We start from the raw sequence: 23,551 nt of genomic DNA, 5'->3' as shown, positions 1-23,551 counted from the left end.
CTTCTCCCCTTGGTCGCCGCCTTTACTTTACACCTGTACCTATGCTGTGTGGTGAGATCTTTCTGTTTTTGTTGTAACTTTAGCGACGTTTTCGTCGCTCGTGTGTACTTGTGAAATTTTTCTGAAATTGTTTTCTGTGAAATTTTTCGTGAGTTGTTTGCTATGGCGGAGGCTTCGCTTGTTGATAGCGCTAAACGGAAGCCTAGTTCGAGGCAGGTAGCTGACGTTACGCCTCCGAAAAGAAGCTCAAGGAGAGATAAGGGCGCAGGGAAGTCCGCGTCTGTGTCATCTGAGTCAACTTCTGTTAAGTCTCCCGTGTTAGCAGACGTACGAACAATCTTCCGGTCAGACTTGTTTACTTTCTGACAAGAGTAGTCGTTCTGGTGTAGCTTCTTCTGCTTCGGTTTCGCCTGGCTGCCCTGGGTTAGCGCCAGCCGACGTTGCTTCTTTATTGTTGACGCTGAGCTCTCAAGTTTTCGTCATTAGCGTCTGGATTATCTTCCACTCGGGAGGAATTGTGTGCGCTTCCGTCGGGTGTTTCTGATGTTTTTTTCCTTAGCCAAGATCCGGCGGTCGCCTGCAGTTCCGGCTTCGACTTCCGCTAAGCCTTCGGCGACTGTGACTCGGGCGGATGTCCATGCTTCGCAGGATGGGGGTACCGACTTGGTGTCTCTCCCGAATGTGACACCAGTACAAGGTATGTCTACACCGCTTGCCGGTGTGCGAGCTCAGGGGGCTCTCTCTGGCGATGGATGTCGTGAGAGTTCTTATGAGCAGCGAAAGGACGAACGCCTCCGTACGTCTCTTTATGAGAATATCGGGGACCGTTTTAGTCCTCTTCCGCCCTGGGGGCAGGAAGTGGTCGGTTCTGCCGACGATAAACTGTCTGATGTTCTGCCTTCTGGCTCTGAGCTTGATCTCGAGTCGTAGGTTAGGGCGGATGACGGGGATGCCTCAGTGGTAGAGGATTCCCAGCCTTGAGAGACGGACCGCGGGTGTCCGTCTGTAGGTCAACCTCCTGCGTCTGGTTTCCAGCAGGGCGGTGTGACTGAATAGGCCGCGGTGGCCTACCTGACTCGATGGCGAGCAGGAAGGCTAACGACACCCAGCTTTCTTGCCGTTTTAGTTGTCCAGCGCAGTGACGTGGGCTAACGGAAATGGCATTTAAGTTATTGGTGACTCTGGGGCTGACCATGGGTGTCATTCTAGGGTCACCTACCTGACTACGATGGCGAGCAGGAAGGTTAACGAGGGTGCGTTCATGGGATGGATGACACCCAGCTTAACTTGCCGTTCAAGTTGTCCAGCGCAGTGACGTGGTCGGCGGAAAACGGCATTTAAGTTTTGACCGGAAGGGGTGGTTGAGAGCAGGGCGTAACTGACTCTACCTCTTTCCGGTTCCGACTTCTGGAAGTTCGGAGGAACAGGATGTTCTCTTCAGCTTTCGGGGATCGTTGTCCATTGCCCTGGAGTTGGCATATGGCCACGTGTAGCCGGGTTCTCCGGTGAAAGTGGTGTACGTTCGCGCGAGGAATGTAGCACGCATTTTCGTGGCTGGGCAACGTAAGCTTCCGCCCTGAGGGCAGGAAGTTGTTGGGCTGGGTGATTCTTGGATTGGCCATGCGAGTCTCTCTGGGGGTCACCTTCCTAACTTTGATACCGAGTAGGAAGGTGATGTTTGGAGAGGTGTCCACGGTGGTGGATGTCACCCAGCTTAACTTGCCGTTCAAGGTGTCCAGCGCAGTGATGTGCGCAGTGATAAACGGCATTTAGGACTTGACAGGAAGGAGTGGCTGAGGAATATTTTTGCCTCGTCCACCCCTGCCTTTGTTCGACGACTTCCGGAGTTCGGAGGAACAGTAGGTTCACTTCCGCGGCCGGGAATCGTCGTTCATTGCCCTGAAGATGGCATATTTCTTGTAGTTTTGACTTCCGCTTCCTCCTGGGGGGCAGGAAGCGAGCAGTAAGGCTGGTTCCTTGTTGGATAATTTGAGTCAAACAGGAAGGCAGCTTCCGGATTGCACGGTTGTGCTTGACGGCTGTTCAGATGTAGGTGCTTCCGCATTAACGATTAGCACTGTATTCAGGTTCCATTTCAAGTTAGCAAGGGCAGTGGCGCTCGCAGCTGTAATGGGTCGAGGTTCTATGGAATCTTCCGGTGTGTTTCTATACAACCGGTTGGTTCTCATGTTTACTTATCCACGGCCGGTTTCGCTTCCGCTTTTGCGGCTGCATCTTCCGGTTACAGGATGGGACAGCCTTCTACTGTTAACACTGCGTTGGTAGTCGGCACTTTTCAGCTTTTGGCTTCCGGTTCCGTTACTGCGGTTCCTTTGCTGTTATACAGGCTGTATCCACTTCCCCTTCCAGTCTTCCAGCTGGCTTGGGACAGGTGGATGGAGATCTGGTCATGGAATTCTGGCGTTTGAAATTTTCTGTTTTTTCGAAAATTTTCCGATGTTGGCAAGTTTAGCCTTATCGGGATGGGTGACTGGGTCTCATCATTTCGATGATCATTATAATGCTTTTGAACAGGAGGGAGGCTCTTACTTCACTTGTGTCGCTGTTCGCGGCAGTTCGTAGTTGTTTTGAGCTTTCCGAGGAGAATCTTTGAGTGTCAAGCCCTTAGATCCTCCGTCGGGATCCTTTGTGCTTGTGGAAGTTTTCACAAGCGAGTCTTCTTTGTCACCACTTGGCTCTTCCTTGGTGGACAACGCGTGACCTGTGGCGAGGGTGCTTTGGCTTGTGTTGCACGCTCAAGTAGCGTGTCACTCACGGAGCGCTTTCTGTAGGCTTCGGTTAACGCCAAGCCTAAGAACTTAGGTTCTCTTTTTGCGTTCTACGGAACCGCCCTCGGGTTTGGCAAACATCCATTGGGTTTTTGATAGCAAGGAGAAACTGTCTGTAAGATCAAGGTCTCCTAGCTCGGGTAGATTGTCTCATCTTTTCTTTTTGATGGGCTCTTTTGTACTTGTTTTTATTTTCTCTCGCCTGGGCGGTTACGTTCTGTATGGCTATCTTTGTGGTCCTACAGGACGCAGATGCAAAGGATGTTGCTTTGCCGTCTTTTACCTAGGAGTAAGCCTCTGCCTTCAAAGTTTTGTTCTTTTGGCGTGACTTTAATCTCTTTCTCGTTTGAAAGTTATCTCTTTGAATCCGCTGCTATGCACGCGGGGTTTTTCCTTCTAAGAGAAGCTCTTGGTAAAAGGGAAAGCGTTAGGCAGGCCTTGGCGGTTTGTTTGTTTCCAAACGAAAAGCTTCAGGCTGGCTGTTGTCTATTTTAGCTTTGGCTCGATACCCTCGCTTTCACAGGGCTCTTTCATAGATCTGTTCGGCGACCTTTTGGTCTCACAGACGGGTCTTTGCAATCTTGGTTCCCAGACCTCTTAAGGCTGGCAAGAAGGCATCTTTGCTTTCTCACATTCGATTTACACGGATGTCTACTGTAGGGGTATCCTTGAAATTCTCAGGGGCTTCCGCCTCGACTCTGGATTTGGTTCAGAGTCTCTATAGGGTTTTTGTGTTTTGTTCACTTGCCACTTTGACTGGCTTGGTTCAAAGTGCTTTTTTTCTTACGGAAAGAACTCCTCTTCTTTCTGTTTATTGCAGGTGGCTATCCACCTTTCTTTTTGGGTTTCCGTTTTGTCTTCCATGTCTTATTTAAGACTTTATGAGATTTCGGTCACGTTGTTACGGCTTGGTGCAGCTTGGCTTTACCCTTTTTTCAAGGCTAGCCTGGCGATTTATCACGGATAACGGCTAAGCTTACTCTAGTAGCTTCTGTGAGAAGTGGGAGTAAGCGTGCTTTCTGGCTATTTTGAATAAAGACAGCTCTTTTAAGAAAGACTGATCTATGACTTGTGGGTTTTCTTTGAAATTTTCTGGCATTTGAGCGGAAAATAGGGAAAACCAGCTTCGAATTGCATTCTCAATTCATGAAGTGAGAGTTGGGCTCCTTTAGAGTCGCGTTTAGCCAATTAAACTTTTCGAGGTTCGAAGATTTTTCTGACTCGCACGGATCTTGTTAGATTAGTGAATCAAGGGTCACTTTCCTTATCTTTCATCTCGGTCGTGATTGAACCTCGGCATTTAAGCGGTAATGGGGGCAACCAGCTTCCAATTGCACTTTCTTTTCTTGAAGCATGAGTTTGGTTCCTTTAGAGTCACGTTTAGCCAGTTTAACATTTCGAGTTTCGAGGATTTTTCTGTCTTTCACGGATCTTGTTAGATCATTGAATCAAAGGGCATTTGCCTTATCTTTCATCTCCGTCGTGGTTTAACCTTGAACGGTTGAAAACGACGTTAAACACTGAGTTATGGAGGGAAGAAGGTCTATCTACTCTGGTAGAGGTATGACGTTTTGTAGTCAACCTTACCTAGATGGACTGCTACACTGGATTCTTGCTCCTGGGGAGCTTGATGTGGTTATTTGTCCGGTGAGGACGCTCAGAAGGTACCTGTCACGGACTCGGCAATTGGTCAGAAAGTCAGAAGCTTTTATGATATCGCTTAACACAGCAGGTGTAAGGATATTGCGAAAGGGACTTTAACCAAGTGAGTCTCCATGTTGATCACACAGAGGTTTACCTGTTGACAATCACAGTCTGGAGATGTTAGGGCAGTTTTGCCTTTCTCTATAGCTAGAACGTTTGAGGCAAGGGCATGGGCCTCCTCTTTGGCAGTCCTCCGGTCGGGCCTTTTTGGCTGAAGTACTGGAGTCGGCTTACTGGCGGTCTGAGGAGGTTTTTATTAACTTCTACCTCAGAGGCGTCTTGTTACAGGACGGCAGTTCCGCGTTACCTGTTGTGGTAGTCGCAGGACAGGTTCTAATATCTTAATTTTCGCTATATACCCGCCACCTATAGTAGCAATCTGCTATATGTGAGTTGGGTAATAATATGTAATTTAATCCAAAATTTTAATAATAAATTTTCATTTAATTAATATACTTACCCAACTCACATCGTTTAAACCCTCCCGCCTCCCCGCTGTGGTGGTATTGGGTTCTAAAAAAGTAGTGAGTTGGGCTTCGTTCGAATGATACAAATGGCGGCGTATGCGCACGCATACGGATGTTGGACCGGACATCGGTCTGATATTATGGGATGGATCACTCTTTTTTAGGGTGGTCTCCCTTGTTACCAAGGGGAACGTGTACAGCGTTACCAGCACTGAACTAGAGTTAATTGCTATATGTGAGTTGGGTAAGTATATTAATTAAATGAAAATTTATTATTAAAATTTTGGATTTACTTTACCATAGGCTAATGTTATATACTTATGAAGTGGTAAGGCATATACGATTTCAAAACGGATAACGTTTTCAGTACCGTCACTGTCCGTTACCATGGAAACGGCAATCTCCAACTGCCAAAATGGGTTGCTAGGAACACGTTTTTTAGCTTCCCCTTAAATCATAGGAATGTGATTTTTTGTATGTAGGATGTAGGAGTCCATAGTTGTGGAATGACAACAGGGATTTTTTCTAGGATGAATAGTTCTGATAAAATATTTTTTTTAGATGAATTATCATGTTTTTCAGCACAATTTTAGTAAATATGACCCGCCTGAACAGTTATTTATTAATTTAAAGAAAATTCCTGTTGTCATTCCACAGGTTGTCCTCTGATAAGCATGTCCCTTAAGTTTCATTGCATTCTGAACAGCTGGATTGAAGAAAAACAGTTTCCTAGAAAGCAGGTCATGCAAAAACGCTGAACAGAGAAACAAGGCCGAGAACATTTCAAAGCTCTTTCATTCACCCCAAATCAATGTTAACATAGTTCAGGTATTTTTCACAGACACCTGGTAACTACAGGCTTACCTAAAACTGCCCAGCAGCATATGCTGCACCCCCTTCTAGTCTGATGAGCTCCTCCTGTCTTTTGAGTTTAGCTGCACGCACAGTGTCGCGTCTCTTGTTTAGCTGATCTTTCTTGAACCTGAGGCTGCCAAGAACCCTTTTACACTCCCAGCCTTGTTTAGTCTTTTCATGTTACAGCCTGTTGTAAAGCCGTAGAACTGTGCAGTGTTGAGAGCAGCCGCTGGTTCAAAATTGAATTCCCTAGCCCCTGTGACGACTGCAAACCGTACGCGATTTTTGCATGCAAATTTGTCCTTGGGGCAGCGAACCCAAACGCTGCTGTGGAGACACTCATTAGAGTTTTGGGTTTTTCCTGACACACATCTCTGAAGCAGTTGATCTTTCGTCAGTCTCTGGTAAACTGGTTCTAGAGGAGGATTCAGCTTCTTGAAGTTGAGAGGTGTATGGACGAGTCTCCTGGGGGCTGGTAGAAGGACCATGACGCGGCACAATGGGGGCACAAGTCATGCTGTGGCTTGTCATCTGTTGAGAAGCCGTGACGCAGAGATGCCATCACTGCCCGTTTCATGTCTGCAACTGTCTTACCCCCCCCCCCCCGCCCCCCCTAATTGCCCGATTATAATATATCGTCAACTTCCTGATTGTATTCAGAGTCAGCTGATCATACCCTCGCCCTCCCAAAGTGATTCCTTTTTTGCGGCAGTCTGTCACAAGGTTGCGAAGCGCTGTTACAAGACGCTTGGAAACGTGATTGATGTACTCTTCTTTTTCGATGGTTACTTGATCTCCATCAGGCTTTATTTTGGAAAGTTCCAGGAAGGTTTTTGTGTCACCGTCTGACAGGATAACTGTGTATCGCAGATTGTGCTGCGACACTGACCTGCCCCACAGAACCCGAGCCGCCTCGACTTCCATGATGCCACTGGAACCTAAAAATAAAACCACCGTTTCAGTCAAAGTCAGCCACTGAATAGCAAACACACAAACACACACAAACACACACACACACACAAAAGGCAATCAGCCACATATCTACCAACATAGACGCTATTATTGCTTTTGTTCAGTACATGTATTACTATGCATGGATCAATACCCAAACACACACACACACACACATGCACACACACACACACACACACAAGGCAATCAGCCACAGATCTACCAACATAGACGCTATCATTGTTTTTGTTCAGTACATGTATTACTATGCATGGATTAGTACACAAACACACACAAATACACAAACACGCACAGACACACAAACACACACACACACACACACACACACACACACACACACACACGTACACTTCACATAGACAGCGCACACAAAACACTGACACACATATTCACAAACATGCACAGATCTATGTAAAATTCAAACACAACACACTATCCCATTTCAAGAAACGTCTTCACAAACGCACCATACACACATACTGTTTAGATCTACGCACTCACCTGCAAAATTCTTGTCACAGATGTCCAGTTGTTTTACCAGCCAGGCAGCATACTCCAGGGGTTTTTCCTGGAGAAGTTTGTTTCCAGTTGTCTGGCAAACATGACAGTAGTTGCACATAACATGAGCGTCCAGTCAGCACGTCTAGACTACAACACACCCTATTCCAATGTGGGACGAGTGCCCCCTGGTCAGCCATGATCCGTCGTAGCTTACACTGATATCAAGAACATCATCATCAGACAGTGTCATTCCATTGTGCGTTGCGTGTATCTGTCTGACCTGACGGACAGCCTCACTGAATACTTTCTCCTCCAGTAGATCTACATCAAGTCGTTGATAGAGTTTATCAGCTTTCTTCTGGAAGGTTTTGTGATCCATGCCTACCAAATCTAAACTTTCACAAAATTTGTTAAATTGTTGAGCACCTAGCCCACATATCAAGGAGTCTGGACGAATAAACGGCTTGCCTGATGAGACCATAATCCGTTTGACCGCTTTCTTTGGAAGCAAGGTATCCAGCGGTACCTGGAACTTCCTCACATACACTGCAAGGCCGTGTCTCTGTTTTGAGTCTGGGCATGGTGACAGCGTTGGCTGTTTACATTGCGGACAACAAAGTTCGTTTACAAGTCAATACCATCAAAGGTTTCCAAATCAACAAGACATCTCCTTGTTTGGGAAGCCTCTGGACCTGTCGCTTTTGACCAGTGGCTGCTGCCTATGTGTTCGTCTTGAATTGTTTTCGCGTCAAACCGCCAAGAACACACTCTCAGTCCTGACGCAGAATTTGATCTGCATGCCACAGCGGTCGATCCAGATTTTGTGCGCTTGGTCACCGATTGTGTTTTAGTTGTTCTCTTGTCTCTGCAACTCTTCAGTTGTTGTCTTCTCATACGCTTGCCTTCATTATGTGTTTTTCGGAGCGTTGATCTTTTCACACGTGCCATTTTTCTAAACAAACTCAGTCGAAAACTAAACGCGGTGAGCAGACGACTTTTAAAACGCGAAAAGCCACGCGAGCCTATCTGACCAATCGTGGCCAGGTATTTACGTCATACCCCCGTATATGGAAAGTGTCTGTGGTTTGTTTGTTTGAAAAATAGGGGGGTTTCCCCAGGAGAATCCATATTTAACCGAAAATAACCGCCGAATGACACAGGGGAGAGAACTGCTGTTCAAACGGTATACGACGTTCCCGCGTTGGGCGAGCAGAAATGTCTGTTGTCAAGGGTTGAAAATCGGAATTTTTATCGGAAGAGTGAATGAAAAGACAGAAAAATTCGCCGGGTTGGTGCAATGAAATATGTTTTTAGAGACTTTGATGAATTTGTATAGTGTAATCATATGCATTTCATGAAAGTAGACAGATTGAAAGGTGCAAAACTGCTAACAACTCAAAATGGCTGTTTAAGTCCCATCACTCTAAATTTCAGTGGCGCACTTCGCCTTAAGGCAATGTGAGGCAGTAAAATTTAACTTGGAGAATACAATGGAATAACCTAGTTTTCTGGGTAGTTATTGAAAAGACTTATACAAATAAATGGAAAAAAATATAAATACTAATGGACACAGACTGCCGTTGTTATGGAAACAGCGGCCATATTGGATTTCTAGGAAACGGTTTTACAGCAACATCATACATCAGAAATGCATAATAAAGTTGGCCAAAAAATTATTGCAACAAATTTCAAACCCAAATTAAAGCATTAATTCCTGTGTCATTTAATTAAAACTGTATATCTATGCCAGTTAAGACCGTTCACTTAACCTTCCGGATCACGTTTTGGATTAAATATTTCTTTTACAGGGATCACGTGACCGCCGTTCAAGTAAGAGTACCCTCAAAATCGACCACACAAAAACGGAAGAGCCGAATGAAAAATTGACAAGAAATCACAATAGGCAAATCTTTGAAACTTTGACATACGAGAAGAAAGTCAAACCAATTATCTACCCTGAACAGATTGTTTTGTTTTGCTACCTTGCGTATTTTTGTTATAAATTTTCATTTGATTAATATACTTACCCAACTCACATCGTTAACACCCTCCCTCCTACCCCGCTAATTAAATCCACCTAAAAAAAAGGCAGACATCGCTTCAGCGGAATAACTATTTCAATATGGCCGCTCTAGGTGCGCGTGCACGAGGGAAGGCAGCCTCTATCTGGGCCTAGACCTACAGGTCAAGGCCGTCTTTTTTTTAGGGTTGCTTCCCTTCTGTATCTGTGGGTACGTCGCTAGCATCCAGATTGCTGGCTTTGGCGCGACGGGTGGGTGTGCGCAGCGACGTCGTCTAGCGGCCCTGGTGGTCAGCGCCGACTTGAATGCCACAGTAGAGTCTGGTTACCAAGGTGATGCATAGTACAGTGTTCTAGCACTAAACTGAAGTAAATTGCTATATGTGAGTTGGGTAAGTATATTAATCAAATGAAAATTCATTACTAACATTACCCCCCGCGGGTTAGGGGGAAGAATTTACCCGATGCTCCCCAGCATGTCGTAAGAGGCGACTAACGGATTCTGTTTCTCCTTTTACATCTCCCCCCCTTTCCCCGTCGCGATATAACCTTCGTGGTTGAAAACGACGTTAAACACCAAATAAAGAAAGATTACTAACATTTTCAATTCAAGATAACGTTTTAACTCTGCATTTGATCAGTTTATGTTATTAAACATTGAAAGAAGCATTTGTTTTGAATGTCTTGATAAATTTTAGTAACCTTGCGATGGACGCGTCCAGAGCATGTTTGAATCATGGATGTTCAAAGGCTGTGTGGAGTACATTAATATTTTCTGCAAATATGCGTAGTTTGTTTGAGAATACTCCAAGTGCAAAACAGGGTTTCCCATGTCTGGTTATAGAAAAGTGTGTTTACATAAAATATATAATAAAAGAATAAATGCTGTTGTTTTATGCAATCAGCGGTTTATGCTTTTTGAGGGAGTGGGGGGGGGGGGGGGGGGGGGGGGGGGGCATGCAGCAGATAGTTCTTTACAAGGTCATTTTAAACATGCTGCCTGGTTTGCATAGCAATGCATGTACATTTCCCTGAAAAAATGTACATGTGTAAAGAGTGTAGATCAAACTGTACGTGTACACATATGAATAATGTATTTTTAACATTGACCAGGTAACAAAAATGATCTAATTTCTAACTAACAGTTGTACGATTTTTTTGGATAGATTAAGCCTCGCTACGTCTCCCGTAAACCATCATTAAATTACATAACTATACCCAGCTCACATATAGCAATTAACTCGAGTTCAGTGCTGGTTACGCTGTACGCGTCCCCTTGGTAACAAGGGAGACCACTCTAAAAAAGAGAGTGACCAATCCCATAAGGCCAGACCAACTACGGTCCGACTTCCGTATGCGTGCGCATACGCCGCCATTTGTATCATTCCAAATCTCAGCGTCCAAGGGTCTGGTCGCATTTACGTACGCTCCTGCTGTTATCAGCTTTTCACCTTGGTCTTAGGACTTCGGATTCGCCCCTTGGTACCGCCTGAAGCTTTACACCTGTTCCTATGCTGTGTGGGGTGAGATCTAACCACCCTTCAAGTTGAATCCATTTCCGGTCAACTTGATCGAATCTTTTGCTTTGCCATCTTGTGTGCTTCCGGTTTCACCGGAACTGGCTGGTTTAAGAGAGGATACCTACAGGAAGGACAAGCCTGTCCCTTGCACTGAAGGTTCTCTTACGGCCATAGAGGAGACTGCAAGGTCTCTTCTCGAGTTGTCCTCTGTCTCTGAATCGTTACAGAGGTCGCTTTCTCGATCCATCGCGTCTTCGCTCGACCCTTTCGAGTTTCGTTTCGACGCTTCTCCTGCTGTGGCTACTACTCTCCTGTCCACTTTGGCTAAAGTGACGAGAGAGCAGATGGCTCTGTCGGCAAGGCTTTACACCCATGCGGTGTTGTCTAGGAGGTCAGCCTTTTTGGCGGGATCCAAGATCTCAGACAAGGCGACCATAGAGAGTTTAAAGGTCTCGCCTTTTTCAGGGAGGGCTCTGCTGGGACAATCTTCTCTTGATGCTCTCAGGAAGGAGACCCAGGATGCGGCTCTAGGGGGTCGGGGCGCAAGCCTCACCCCCAATGAAACTCCCCCGAACAGCACGTCCCGGGACGGGCGCTGTGGCGTGGTGGTAAGACGTCGGCCTCTTAATCGGAAGGTCGAGGGTTCGAATCCCGGTCGCTGCTGCCTGGTGGGTTAAGTGTGGAGATTTTTCCGATCTCCCAGGTCAACTTATGTGCAGACCTGCTAGTGGCTTATCCCCCTTCGTGTGTACACGCAAGCACAAGACCAAGTGCGCACGGAAAAGATCCTGTAATCCATGTCAGAGTTCGGTGGGTTATAGAAACACAAAAATACCCAGCATGCTTCCTCCGAAAGCGGCGTATGGCTGCCTTAATGGCGGGGTAAAAACGACCATACACGTAAAATTCCACTCGTGCAAAAACACGAGTGTACGTGGGAATTTCAGTCCACGAACGCAGAAGAAGAAGCACGTCCCGGTAGCCCCCGCGCTTGTTGTAGCGGGCGGCCGGTCCAGGGTCCTCACTTCCTGGCTACAATTAGTGGACAGCAAGTGGGTTACTGGGATCGTACGTTCGGGGTTCCGGCTGCTCTGGTTAGAGAAGAAGGCTCCTCTGGTCAGGATAATCCCGTCCTGCAGGGCGCCAAAGGAACAAGAAGCACGAGAGGCGGTTCAAAAGGAAGTTACTGCTCTGTTGCTCAAGGGAGCAATAGAGGAGGTCCTAGATCTACGGTCTCCGGGGTATTACGGGCGGCTGTTCGTAGTACCAAAAGCCTCGGGGGCTTGGAGGCCGGTCTTGGATCTTTTGTCTCTGAACAAGTTCCTACGAACAATACGGTTCACCATGGAAACGGCAACTTCAGTTCGGGAGGCGCTGCGTCCGGGGGACTGGGCGACGTCTGTGGACTTAACAGACGCGTACTTCCACATCCTCATTCATGTTTCGGACAGGAAGTGGCTTCGCTTCCCCTGGGGGGGGGGGCAAAGTTTATCAGTTCAGAGCTCTGCCGTTTGGCCTGTCGCTAGCCCCTTGGGTGTTTACGATGGTTGTGCGGCAGCTGTGCGCTCTCGTAAGGAAGGACGGGGTCCGCTTAAGAGCTTATCTGGACGACTGGTTAATCCTACACCAACAAAAGGATCTCTGCGATCTGCATACTCAGAGGGTTCTGAGCCAAGCTTCGCAGCTGGGGTTTTCGATCAATCGCACAAAATCGGAACTGGTTCCATCCCAAAGATTTTCGTATCTGGGCATGGAGTTCGACACGCAGGCTTGGTCAGTTCGTCCTTCTCAGAGACGAGTGGACAAACTCCAGGCACTGATACACTCACTCAACGGAGAGAATCAGGCCAGTGCTCGGGTTCTTACGTCGGTTTTGGGGCAAATGGAGTCTATGGCAACTCTTATCCCTCTGGGCAGAGTGAATAAGCGGCCGTTTCAGGTCGCTCTGCAGTCAAGATGGGACCAGTCAGTCCAAGATTGGAACTTTCAGATCCCTCTCGGGACGTGGTTTCTGAAGACCACTCGCGCGTGGCTGCTCCCGGCACTCTTTCAGGGAGTTCCCATTGTTTGCCCTCAGCCAGAGAAAGAGCTCTTTACGGATGCTTCTCTGTCAGGGTGGGGGGCTCATCTAGACGGGCAGATGGTGTCATGGGTGTGGGACTCAACACAAAGCTCCCTTCACATCAATCTGCTGGAGTTGGAGGCAGTCTCTCTGGCTTTGCGGGCGTTCAGGTCCTTCCTGGAGGGCAGACATGTCAGGATTCACACAGACAACACGACGGTGGCGTCTTATGTGAACAAACAAGGGGGGACCTGGTCTCCCAGTCTGTCGGACAAAGCCTGCCTCATTCTGACTTGGTGCAACTCTCATTGCATCCTTCTTTCAGCCATTTACCTGAAGGGAAGTCTGAACGTCCTGGTGGACAGTTTGAGCAGGGGGGACAAGGTGGTTCACTCGGAGTGGACTCTCTCACACCAATCCCTGGACCGTCTCTGGTTGCAGATAGACAAGCCTGTGATCGATCTTTTCGCAACGAGGTTTTCGGCGAGACTCCCTCTCTTTGTCTCCCCCTTCCCAGATCCTCTGGCCTGGAAGGTGAATGCCTTGGAAATCAGTTGGACAAACCTGACAGCGTATGCTTTCCCTCCGTTTTGCCTTCTCGGCAAGGTTCTCAGGAAAGTAGACTTAGAGAAGCCAGTGCTGGTTCTGGTTGCTCCGCTTTGGCCAAGCCAGCACTGGTTTCCCGACCTACTGCGTCTAGCAGTTCGGCCTCCGATCCCTCTCGCCGTGAAAAAGGGGGACCTCGTGCAGCCTCGGTCAGGCATCCCCCACGAAAATCCGCGGCTCTTGAGCCTTCACGCCTGGATTCTGTCCGAAGCGCTTTGCGTAAGGCAGGGGCCTCTGCGTCTACTGTAAAGTTTGTCCGCCACGCCCATAGAGAGTCCACGACTTCTGTGTACTCCTCCCACTGGGCGGCTTGGTCTAGGTGGTGCGCGCTCAACGGGGTTAATCCCCTTGCACCTAGGTCTATGCAGGTAGCCAACCATCTTGCGTGGTTGGCAGAGCAGGGAGGTTCTCCCTCTTCTCTTCGCGTACGGAGGTCTGCGATCTCCTCAACTCTCTTACAGCTTGGGCATAAGATCTCACTCGGCGGAGTGATCTCTAGCGTCATTAAGGGTGCTTCCCTTACGGCCGCTCGCGTTAAATCACAGCTCCCTGCCTGGGACTTGATGTTAGTTTTACGGTTTTTAGCCTCGGAGGAGTTTGAACCCATCCGTTCGGCTAGTTTGATTAATTTGACACGCAAGGCCGTGTTTTTAACTTTGCTTGCTACTTCTAGGAGAGGTAGCGAAATCCATGCTTTGTCAGGTCTAGGAAAAGACATTTCTTTTGAAAAGGATGGGTCCATTTCTCTCAAGTTTATTCCTGGCTTCCTCGCAAAAAATCAGAAGCCCGGTCAGATTTCGCCCGTTTTGCATATCTTACCGTTAAGCACGGTTATAGCTCCTGGAGATCCAGATTTAGCTAATTGCCCCGTCCGGTCGCTCAGCCGCTACCTGTCACGAACGCGGCACATTCGTTCAGAAACCCAAAAGCTCCTCTTTATTTCTCTGAACACGCTAGGAATAAGGATATTGCAAAGGTCACGTTGACCAAGTGGGTGTTCACACTGATCAAACAGGCTTACGCCTGGTGGGATGCTCAATCAGGGGAGTCTAGGGCAGTCTTGCCTCTCACCGCTGCCAGAACTCACGAGGCAAGAGCATGGGCTGCCTCTCTGGCTGTCCTCAGGTCTGGTCGTCTGACTGAAGTGCTAGAGTCAGCATACTGGCGATCGGAGGATATATTCATAAACTTTTACCTCAGGGACATCGCTTCACTGAGGCAGGATGGCAGCTCTGCGCTACCAGCAATGGTAGCCGCAGGGCAAGTCCTGCATGCTTGAATTTTGGTAAATACCCACCACCTTTAGTAGCAATCTGCTATATGTGAGTTGGGTATAGTTATGTAATTTAATCCAAAATTTTAGTAATAAATTTTAATTTAATTAATATACTTACCCAACTCACATCGTTTAATCCCTCCCGCCTCCCCGCTGTGGTGGTATTTGGGACTAAAAAAGGAGTGAGTTGGGCTTCGATGGGAATGATACAAATGGCGGCGTATGCGCACGCATACGGAAGTCGGACCGTAGTTGGTCTGGCCTTATGGGATTGGTCACTCTCTTTTTTTAGAGTGGTCTCCCTTGTTACCAAGGGGACGCGTACAGCGTAACCAGCACTGAACTAGAGTTAATTGCTATATGTGAGTTGGGTAAGTATATTTATTAAATTAAAATTTATTACTAAAATTTTGGATTTCTGGTCACAGACACTGTCAGGCTTTTACACAAAGTACTAAAACCCTTTCATTTAAACACTTACCGCTAGAGAAATCCCAGGTGCCCTCCATGAAGAGCGAGCATTTTCAAAGAACTTATGTTTGTGTGACCAGCCGGATTTACTATAAAACAAATCAGAAGACTCGTTTTGGCGCCAGACCTAACTTTTAAAATCTAAATAATAACTTGACAGCTTGTTACACAAACATTCTTAAATCATAAAAGATTTAAGTTTTCAAGACAAGATCAGTACAATTCGAAATTTTGAAAGTTTGAAAAAAAGGGAGCCCGGAAGCAAGTCATGCAAGGTCGTGTTTGCAAATAGACGAATTTTCTGCATATCGCTGGATTCTTTGAAGCCAACCACCACCAATAAGTTTGTGTGACTCGCAGTCGTTGTTGCATTTTATATTCAGATGTGCACAATAACGAGCTATTGTAAATACAGCGAGTGACATTGAAACCACAAACTGACGACTAAATTGTGAGAAAAAAAAGAAAGTGGGTCACACAGGTCTACGATGGCTCAGGGGCTGAATAAACCACGAGAACGGGTGTGTGGTTTACGCATTCAAACGAACTGTGTCATTTAATGCTGTTAAATGCTATTGCAAGTGTGTTCCATAAGATTAGAACTGCTTATTCCCATCTCCCCCCCCCCCCCCCCCCCCTTTCCCCGTCGCGATATAACCTTTGTGGTTGAAAACGACGTTAAATACCAAATAAATAAAGAAAGAAAGAACTGCTTATTTCGTGAAAGATTCCATCGTTCTGTAAACCTCATGTGAGGCGGAGTGGGACTTTAACAATCAAACCCCTAGAGGTCTTTTGCATTACTTTTTTTTTTCCAAAACCACACTGTGTGCAGTCTTCTACTCACTCTAGAGGTATGATATCAGCTTTATATTATGCAGTGATTGTAGACATTCTACTGATCGGTACATACAAGCAGGTCACTTCACATATGAGCTCATTGATAAGCTTCTCAATCCAGGAAGTTGTGACGAGAGTAAATAAGTTGTGTGCACATACATTTATGGTGTAAGGAAAAGCCTGTTTGCATTGGAGGGATTATTAGGCCTAAACAAAGTTCCCACAAAAATCAGAGTTTCTGGTTCCCTGACTGACTATTTTTTCCTCCTGACCCTGGAAAACAAATGTTGACCCTTTAAAAGTAAAGAAGAAAAAAAATTCCACCGAATTTGAGTACATATCTTTGCTCTCACAGAAACCAGTCAAAAAGAAAAGAAGAAAAAAAATTCCACTGATTTTGTATTTGAGTACATATCTTTGCTCTCACAGAAACCGGTCATTCTGTTCAGCCGACACTAGTCAAACTAAGACTGAAAGTGAAACACAGTGATGACATATTGGGTTACCTGCTTACTTACTGAAGGCCTACTTAGCAAAGTGCTACCTACTGAAATACGGACTGAAAAGAAAGACGCACCACAAATGGTTGTCATGTCCTGACCATGCCTTGACCAGCACCGAGTGTGTGTTCGTGTGTGTGTTCGTGCGTGCTTGTGTCTGTGCGTGCGTGCGTGCGTGCATGCGTATGTGTATGTGTGTTTGTGTGTGATTGCACCGGTATACATCACCAATAATCACACAAAGGCATACACAGACTTCAAATATCCACACATTTAGCGGTAAAAGATTGAACATTTCTGTTATCCTTGTAAATCCCAAAATTTTAAATTAGTATAACAGTGTAGATATTGGTTCTGTGTCGGGGCGGGGACGTAGCTCAGTCGGTAGCGCGCTGGATTTGTATCCAGTTGGCCGCTGTCAGCGTGAGTTCGTCCCCACGTTCGGCGAGAGATTTATTTCTCAGAGTCAACTTTGTGTGCAGACTCTCCTCGGTGTCCGAACACCCCCGTGTGTACACGCAAGCACACTAGACCAAGTGCGCACGAAAAAGATCCTGTAATCCATGTCAGAGTTCGGTGGGTTATAGAAACACGAAAATACCCAGCATGCTTCCTCCGAAAACGGCGTATGGCTGCCTAAATGGCGGGGTAAAAAACGGTCATACACGTAAAATTCCACTCGTGCAAAAAACACGAGTGTACGTGGGAGTTTCAGCCCACGAACGAAGAAGAAGAAGAAGAAGAAGAAGAAGGTTCTGTGTACCTATAATCAGGATCAATGTAAGAAAAAATGTTGAGCATTATACAAATATATCGGAAAAGCAGATCAGAATACTTGTCGGAACATTACAGTTAAGCATAAAGGCGGTCACCTGAGACAAGAATATAATTATATTATGTTAGAAGTGTGAAGGTTCAAGTAGAAAATTCAAACGGCTGTATTATGATAAAAGTTCATATGTCAGGCATAAACACACAGACGCTCTAGGTACAACTATGTACAACTCTCAAGAACAACAGGTGTTCATTTTACATGGAAAAGTAATCACTAAATCATTCAGGTAAAATGACATGCTTTTGTCAAGTATTCCTTGCAAACTCTGTTAAGTGTGTGTTTGTATGTGTGTGTACGTATACTTGTGTGTGTCTGTGTGAATTAATGTGTCCCTTAGCCTGTGTGGATGTATGCAGGTTAGCGATCATGAACAATTCTTTATCCTACATAGTGAGAGAGACACCCGTGAGATAATAATCGTTCAAATCACACGTGTGTGTATCATGTAAATGAGGTCATGTCAAGCAAGCCTGGCAGGGACCTGTTTTTCCACTGCTCATGATGCCAAAGTCACCGAGACAAAGACAAACGTCATTATAGACCAACAAAATTGCGCTCGCTAATTACCCTCAATGAATTTTGAGAACTAACACGTCACGCCACACTTTCAGAGTGACGTTTCTTTGCTTTGACGTAATAGATTGCACGAGGCTTTAGAAGAGATCGAGGTTTCAAAACAAGCGTCTTCAAGTTAGCTGCCTCGACTGCAGGACATTTTCAGTAAAATACACGTAAGTACAGTATGTAGGATAAACAGAATACTACATGGCTTGCTGTGTCGTACCAGATTTACACTCGTTGCTTTTTCAAATAGTGAACAGCTCGCTTTCGCTCGCAGTTCAATATTTAAAAAAACAACTTGTGTAAATCTGGTACGACACAGCAAACCATGTAGTATTCTCTATGTTGATGCGTGTCTGATCCTGTTCAGCTGATCCTGTTCAGCGGGGCAGCTACCTTTTACACTTCCTGGTCTGACGCAAATAGTTAGGTGCTTTCCCTAAGTTTTCAGGGCTGTGCCTCGGTTGTTTGTGATACTGGAAACCCCCTACTATTCTTTACCCTCTGTCCCACTATAGTCCTTGTGTGTTCACTATCAGTTCATCCTGTTTTGTATTAGTGGGGGAGGTGGTTTTGAGTAGAGGAACAGTTTCCCATAAAACATAATTCCCTGTTCATGCAAATCTCTTTTCCCACTGGCTGTTTTTGATCATCAGGATTCGCAATCGTTTGGTTTTGTTTTTAGGGTCATGAAAATTTTTACATTTGGGGATTTTTTTAAAAATTTGATTTTATCTGTTTTAAATACAACTGTTCTATGTCATGGTTTGTCCATTAGGATTTGTTCCCCCTGAACACACCTTATGATCGCGTGATCCAGACCTAAATAAAAAAAAATTCACTGCACTTGTCTTATGGACTGCATGTGGAGTGTGGTTCTTATCAGTGCATAAATGGCTGAGTTAGTTTTATACTGACAAAACAGGAACTGTCAATCACTGTGTGCCAGAACAAGTGTGGTAGAAGTGCCAGACATCTTGTGACCGAAATCTGTGGAAAAACTGAAGTGATACCGTCTGCGAGTCATCTGTGTTTGTTACACTGACAGTTTTTGACAGGCAGGTCTTACAGCCAGTGAAGTCAAGTGGGAAATATTCTCTGCTACTGTAGTCAAACAAACACTGAAGTTTCTTTTTCGAAGCTTTTTGTGGGTGATTTTGTGGTTTTTTTTTATGCTTCCCTCAGCTGGGGTTATATAGCTTATTTTGCTTTAATGAGGCAGCAGCATTTGGAACGAGTGTTTGTGTTGTTTAGTTGACTTGTTTCATAAGCCTGTATACTGACTATAACTTTAAATCAAGGCAACCTAATCACTGATTCAATGACACAAAAGAACTATCTTTTTTTCCATATCTCTATCAGCTCCATATATATGAAGCAGTATTACATCAAACAGTGTGTGTGAAAGGGATTTTTTCGGCTGGAGTGTTACGTCAGTATTACATGTCAGTATTACATGTATCAGCTGATAGGAAGTGTTGACTAGTTATTCCAAATGCACCCAAGCTTTTCTGGGACCAGGAAGAAATCATACGCATACTTACTTGCCAGTGCTAGCAAGCAAGATTATCAATGGCAATTGGGACTGGGAGAGCCAGTTGTAAGGTTCTCCTGTGTATGTGTGGCTGTGTCTGCTGGACTTCTAATTCCTATTAAGTCTCTCTGATTTTCTGCTCATTACAGAACACTTTTTATTTTTAGTTTTTCTCTACAGACTTTTCTTCCAAAGGGTTGATCACACAAACTTGAACAATTTAAGAGCTTTGCATAAATGACGTTAAACAAATTCTGGAAAACACAAAAGAAAAGTTTTGAACGGTGAATGGACAATGTTGTAAAAAGTGGAAAAGACAGTGGATTGTGACATATTTGAATTTTTCTCTGGAAGCTTGCCATTTGTGACTTATATAGCGGAGACTCGGAAACGCTTGTGTGAAAATGCAGTGGGAATTTCTGCATCATTTGAAAGCCAGTGATTGTTACTTGTACTTGTAATCATTTCAAAACACAAACAGCTGTACACAACAACAAAAACATTATGCCTTCCATGTTCCAATGCTTCCGCCCAGAAAAGAGTGAAGAGCTCAGTGAAGGCAAGATGTTACTGAATTTGGACTGCTGTAGTGATGGTGTGTGTGTTGGAGAAGAAGCGAACAGTATTACAGGGTTGGACAACTGTGGCTTTTCGACCAGCTTTCCACTCTTAGCAATCCCTACCAATGCTCGGCCTGCTGTGTCTTGTTCTTCACTTAAAGCGAAAACTGAACGTATGATCATTTTTCATGAGTGTGTGTGTCTCTCTCTGTGTCTCTGTGTGTCTCTCTCTCTCTCTCTCTCTCTCTCTCTCTCTCTCTCTCTCTCTCTCTCTCTCTTTTTCTCTCTCATGTGTATTTGTCATGATTTGATGTTAATGATTACTGCATGATGACAGCATAATTATGTTATTTGCATTGTCAACCAAAATTTGACATTTTACACAGATCGAGACAGCCGTTTTTCGAGAACGCATGTTTTTGGCTCACGTAAGTGTAGCCTATGCGATGCTAACTTTTGTCTGTCTGTGCGTGCGTGCGTGTGTGCGTGTGTGATAGAAACTTTAACATTTGACTGAACACCGAAATACTAATTTTACCGGGTTATTATCCAAGCAACAGCTTCAAAGTATTGAAGCAATGATCAACATTTCGTCGGCACGTATGTAGATAAAGTGTGTATCCAAAGAAAACGGGTGGTGGTGGGTTTTGGGGGGGTAAAAACAGGTGACTGGTTTGTGTTGTGTGTGGTATGTAGACCAGGTCAGGGGTCAAGGTTAGGTCAGATCGCGTGAAGGATTGTGGTATAGATACAGTTCTCACCCAGCTGCAGTTCGCCGATTCGGGGAAGACGATTTCACATTGTTCGGTTTCGTAGCGGCTCCAGATAAAATAGATAAAGAAGATACCAAAGGAGATTTCCTACAGGTTGATCTGCACAGCGTGTTTTCAGTGTCTGCGCGAGGAAGTTCTGTCGAAAGGGCAGTGTCGATCTCAGTGGCAGTCGTGTCCCCGTAAGTAGGCTACAGACAGACAGATCTAGATCTAGCGTCTCCCACTCTTGCACCGTGTCTATGCTTACTGTGTGTGTGTATGTGTGACGGAGTGATTGAGTTTGTGTTACTGTTTGTCGATTTCTGACGGGAGCCTTGAAGGCTTCGCCTCTTGTTTAAAGTTTGACTTCATCGAGTTTTATTCATCATAGAATATATTTCATTTCATTAGGGTTTACTATCCTAAATTACTGACAATTTTTTGATTTTGTTGCAGGGAATCGTGGAAGCAAGTTTATATTCATTCTTGCTGCGGACATGGAGCAAAGTGAGCGTGTGCAGGAACAGGTTAGAGCTCTGTCCAATCAGCTTTCAAGACGGAATATTAAGCACATCGCTGTGACCTCAGCGTCTCCGCAACCAATGGTCGACATGTCCCAGGGACCACCTCGTGACAAAAACTTTGTTGCTGCCTGCTTCAAGAAGGTGCGGATTGCTTTTGACTGTTCTTTCTTTTTGCTGTGTTTGATGTTGTAGAAAATCCGTGTATGGGGAATAACCAATGAGGAAGTGGCTGTTGAAACTGTTTCTTGGGTTTGAACCAGCATGCTACTGCTATGACCGCTCAATCCCCCCTCCCCCCACTCCAGTCTACAGAGCCCTCTGCGGATCGTGTGTGTGTGGGCGGGAGGGGGTAGAGATTCAGCAGGGGGGGGGAGGGGGTCTTTTTCAGGACTTCTATTTACAAATGACAAACTTCTGTTGTTTTTTAAGTCCAGAATCTAACATGCTGGAGCATTCTATTTACATTTGACTGTTGTACCTATACAGATCTGCATATATGCACACACACACACACACACACACACACACACACACACACACACACACACACACACACTACTCTCTCTCCCTCTCTCATCAAGCTTTAAATCTTAATGATAAATTAAGTTCAGTTCAATCTCACTTTCTCTGTCTCTCTGGCATATACTTTGTGTCAATTTACTTATTGTATAATATAAAGTACATCGGTCAAGGGCTGGCTGTGAAAAATCACTTTTGTTTTCTTACTCCAGTACCTTAAAAAAATAAACAGTTATCTTATTTCTGGCTCTCTAGTCCTCTCCGAATGTGAGAATCCTGTTGTTCTTCAGTAAGGAAGTACAATTCACGTACATGTTTGAATGTGCACAGAATGATCAGTGGCTCCATGTAAAACCTGTAATGGTGGTGTTCAGAAAGATATACTCAAGTGCAAAAAGTTCTGTCAGTTTGTAAATGGCATAATAAACAAACTAGTACTTCAGTGTCACAAGGGTTCTGTTCTTAATTAATCTACATGGTGGAAAGTGAAGAAATGGTATTGACTGTATCTGTTTGTGTCACCAGGCGAGCATAGTTCTGATGATGGTTTCCCCTGGATACCTGCGCTACGCAGACGCTTACACAGAGGGCGCCAGGGAAACACAATCGGACCAGCAGAAGCTTATTCGCCGTTTTCATGAACAGCTGAAAGATGAATATTTCGAAACTCCCACTTGCCGTGTTTGGCCTGTGCTCCATTTGGACGCAAACCGAGTCCATCTTCCAAGTTTCCTGAGGGAAGGCATATACTATTTTTACCCTCCTCAGAGGGACACAGAAAACCTGTTTGTTTTGCTGAAAGGCTTCCTGTCTAACGTTGTGCAGAGGAACATGTCATTTGGGCAGCATGGCTGTTGAGAAAGTGCTTTTCGCTTGTGATTGCATGTGCAGCAAATAGATGCACGAGAAAACTGAAATGTTTGTGCTTCATGTTGTGTTTTATACCACAAGGAACATGGAGACCACTTATGCATATAAACTGAGAGAGGAAACAAACTTGAATCGGTCCCGCACAGCCAAATGGGTTAAAGGGAAGTTACAAATCAACAGTGTGCGATGATGGATTTTGTGTAAATAAGAGGTACAGAATTGTTGATTTCACTTGTGCTTGACTAAAAACTTTTGAGTTTGTGAACAGAAGGAAAAGTGAAAAGAATATATATGTGACTGAGGATGCCAAATGGAAGCACTCATATAACAGGCACTGCACAAATCAATATTGAAAACAAGCCAACGAAATCTGAGGGGTGTGGGGGTATAGGTACAACCCATTTGGCTCATGCCTTACACCTGTTTTGTGCTGAAATGTATTTTTTCTGATTTTAACCACATACATTCCTTCATAGTACAATGTATGGATAACATACTTAAAACGTATTTTATTGTGCATTTCATTTATTTCAGCAAGGTCTTCCTTCGCCATAAAGATAACATGCACATACATTTGAAAGCTTTAAGCTTTTGTGCTGGTGCCATTAAAGTGCTGGTTAGAACCACACTGTTGTTTTTTAGGACGAAAGTCGCTTGTTCATTTGAGTGCTTGTTATTCTCTCAGGTGCCAGGAGACTGGTTCGGCATAACTCTCACCTACTGGTGTTGCACTTGTCGAATGCATTTAGAACGCTTCCGTCCCTCTCTTTCTCAGATGTCCTGTAGGTCATACGTGTCTGTATTGGGGAATAT

General features: G+C 45.2%; 1 protein-coding gene across 4 annotated transcripts in view; it reads left to right on the top strand.

Annotated features, from left to right (window-relative positions):
* The window catches only part of LOC138970921 (uncharacterized), a 52,687-nt gene extending 29,673 nt beyond the window's left edge, over positions 1-23,014 (top strand). For 3 of the 4 annotated variants that reach the window (XM_070343502.1, XM_070343500.1, XM_070343501.1), the window contains exons 7-8: positions 21,282-21,490; positions 22,394-23,014. In XM_070343502.1, coding sequence (XP_070199603.1) covers positions 21,282-21,490; positions 22,394-22,726 — 542 coding nt within the window. In that variant the 3' untranslated portion in view covers positions 22,727-23,014. Of the gene's footprint in view, positions 1-9,096; positions 10,156-21,281; positions 21,491-22,393 lie in introns of those variants that run through there. The other variant, XM_070343503.1, reaches the window with a different exon arrangement.
* The last annotated feature ends 537 nt before the right edge of the window (positions 23,015-23,551 follow it).

Source organism: Littorina saxatilis, linkage group LG7 (assembly GCF_037325665.1).
Source record: "Littorina saxatilis isolate snail1 linkage group LG7, US_GU_Lsax_2.0, whole genome shotgun sequence".
Classification (NCBI taxonomy): Eukaryota; Metazoa; Mollusca; class Gastropoda; order Littorinimorpha; family Littorinidae; genus Littorina; species Littorina saxatilis.
Note: the sequence above shows the minus strand (reverse complement) of the source record. Positions and strands in the feature narration are given on the sequence as shown.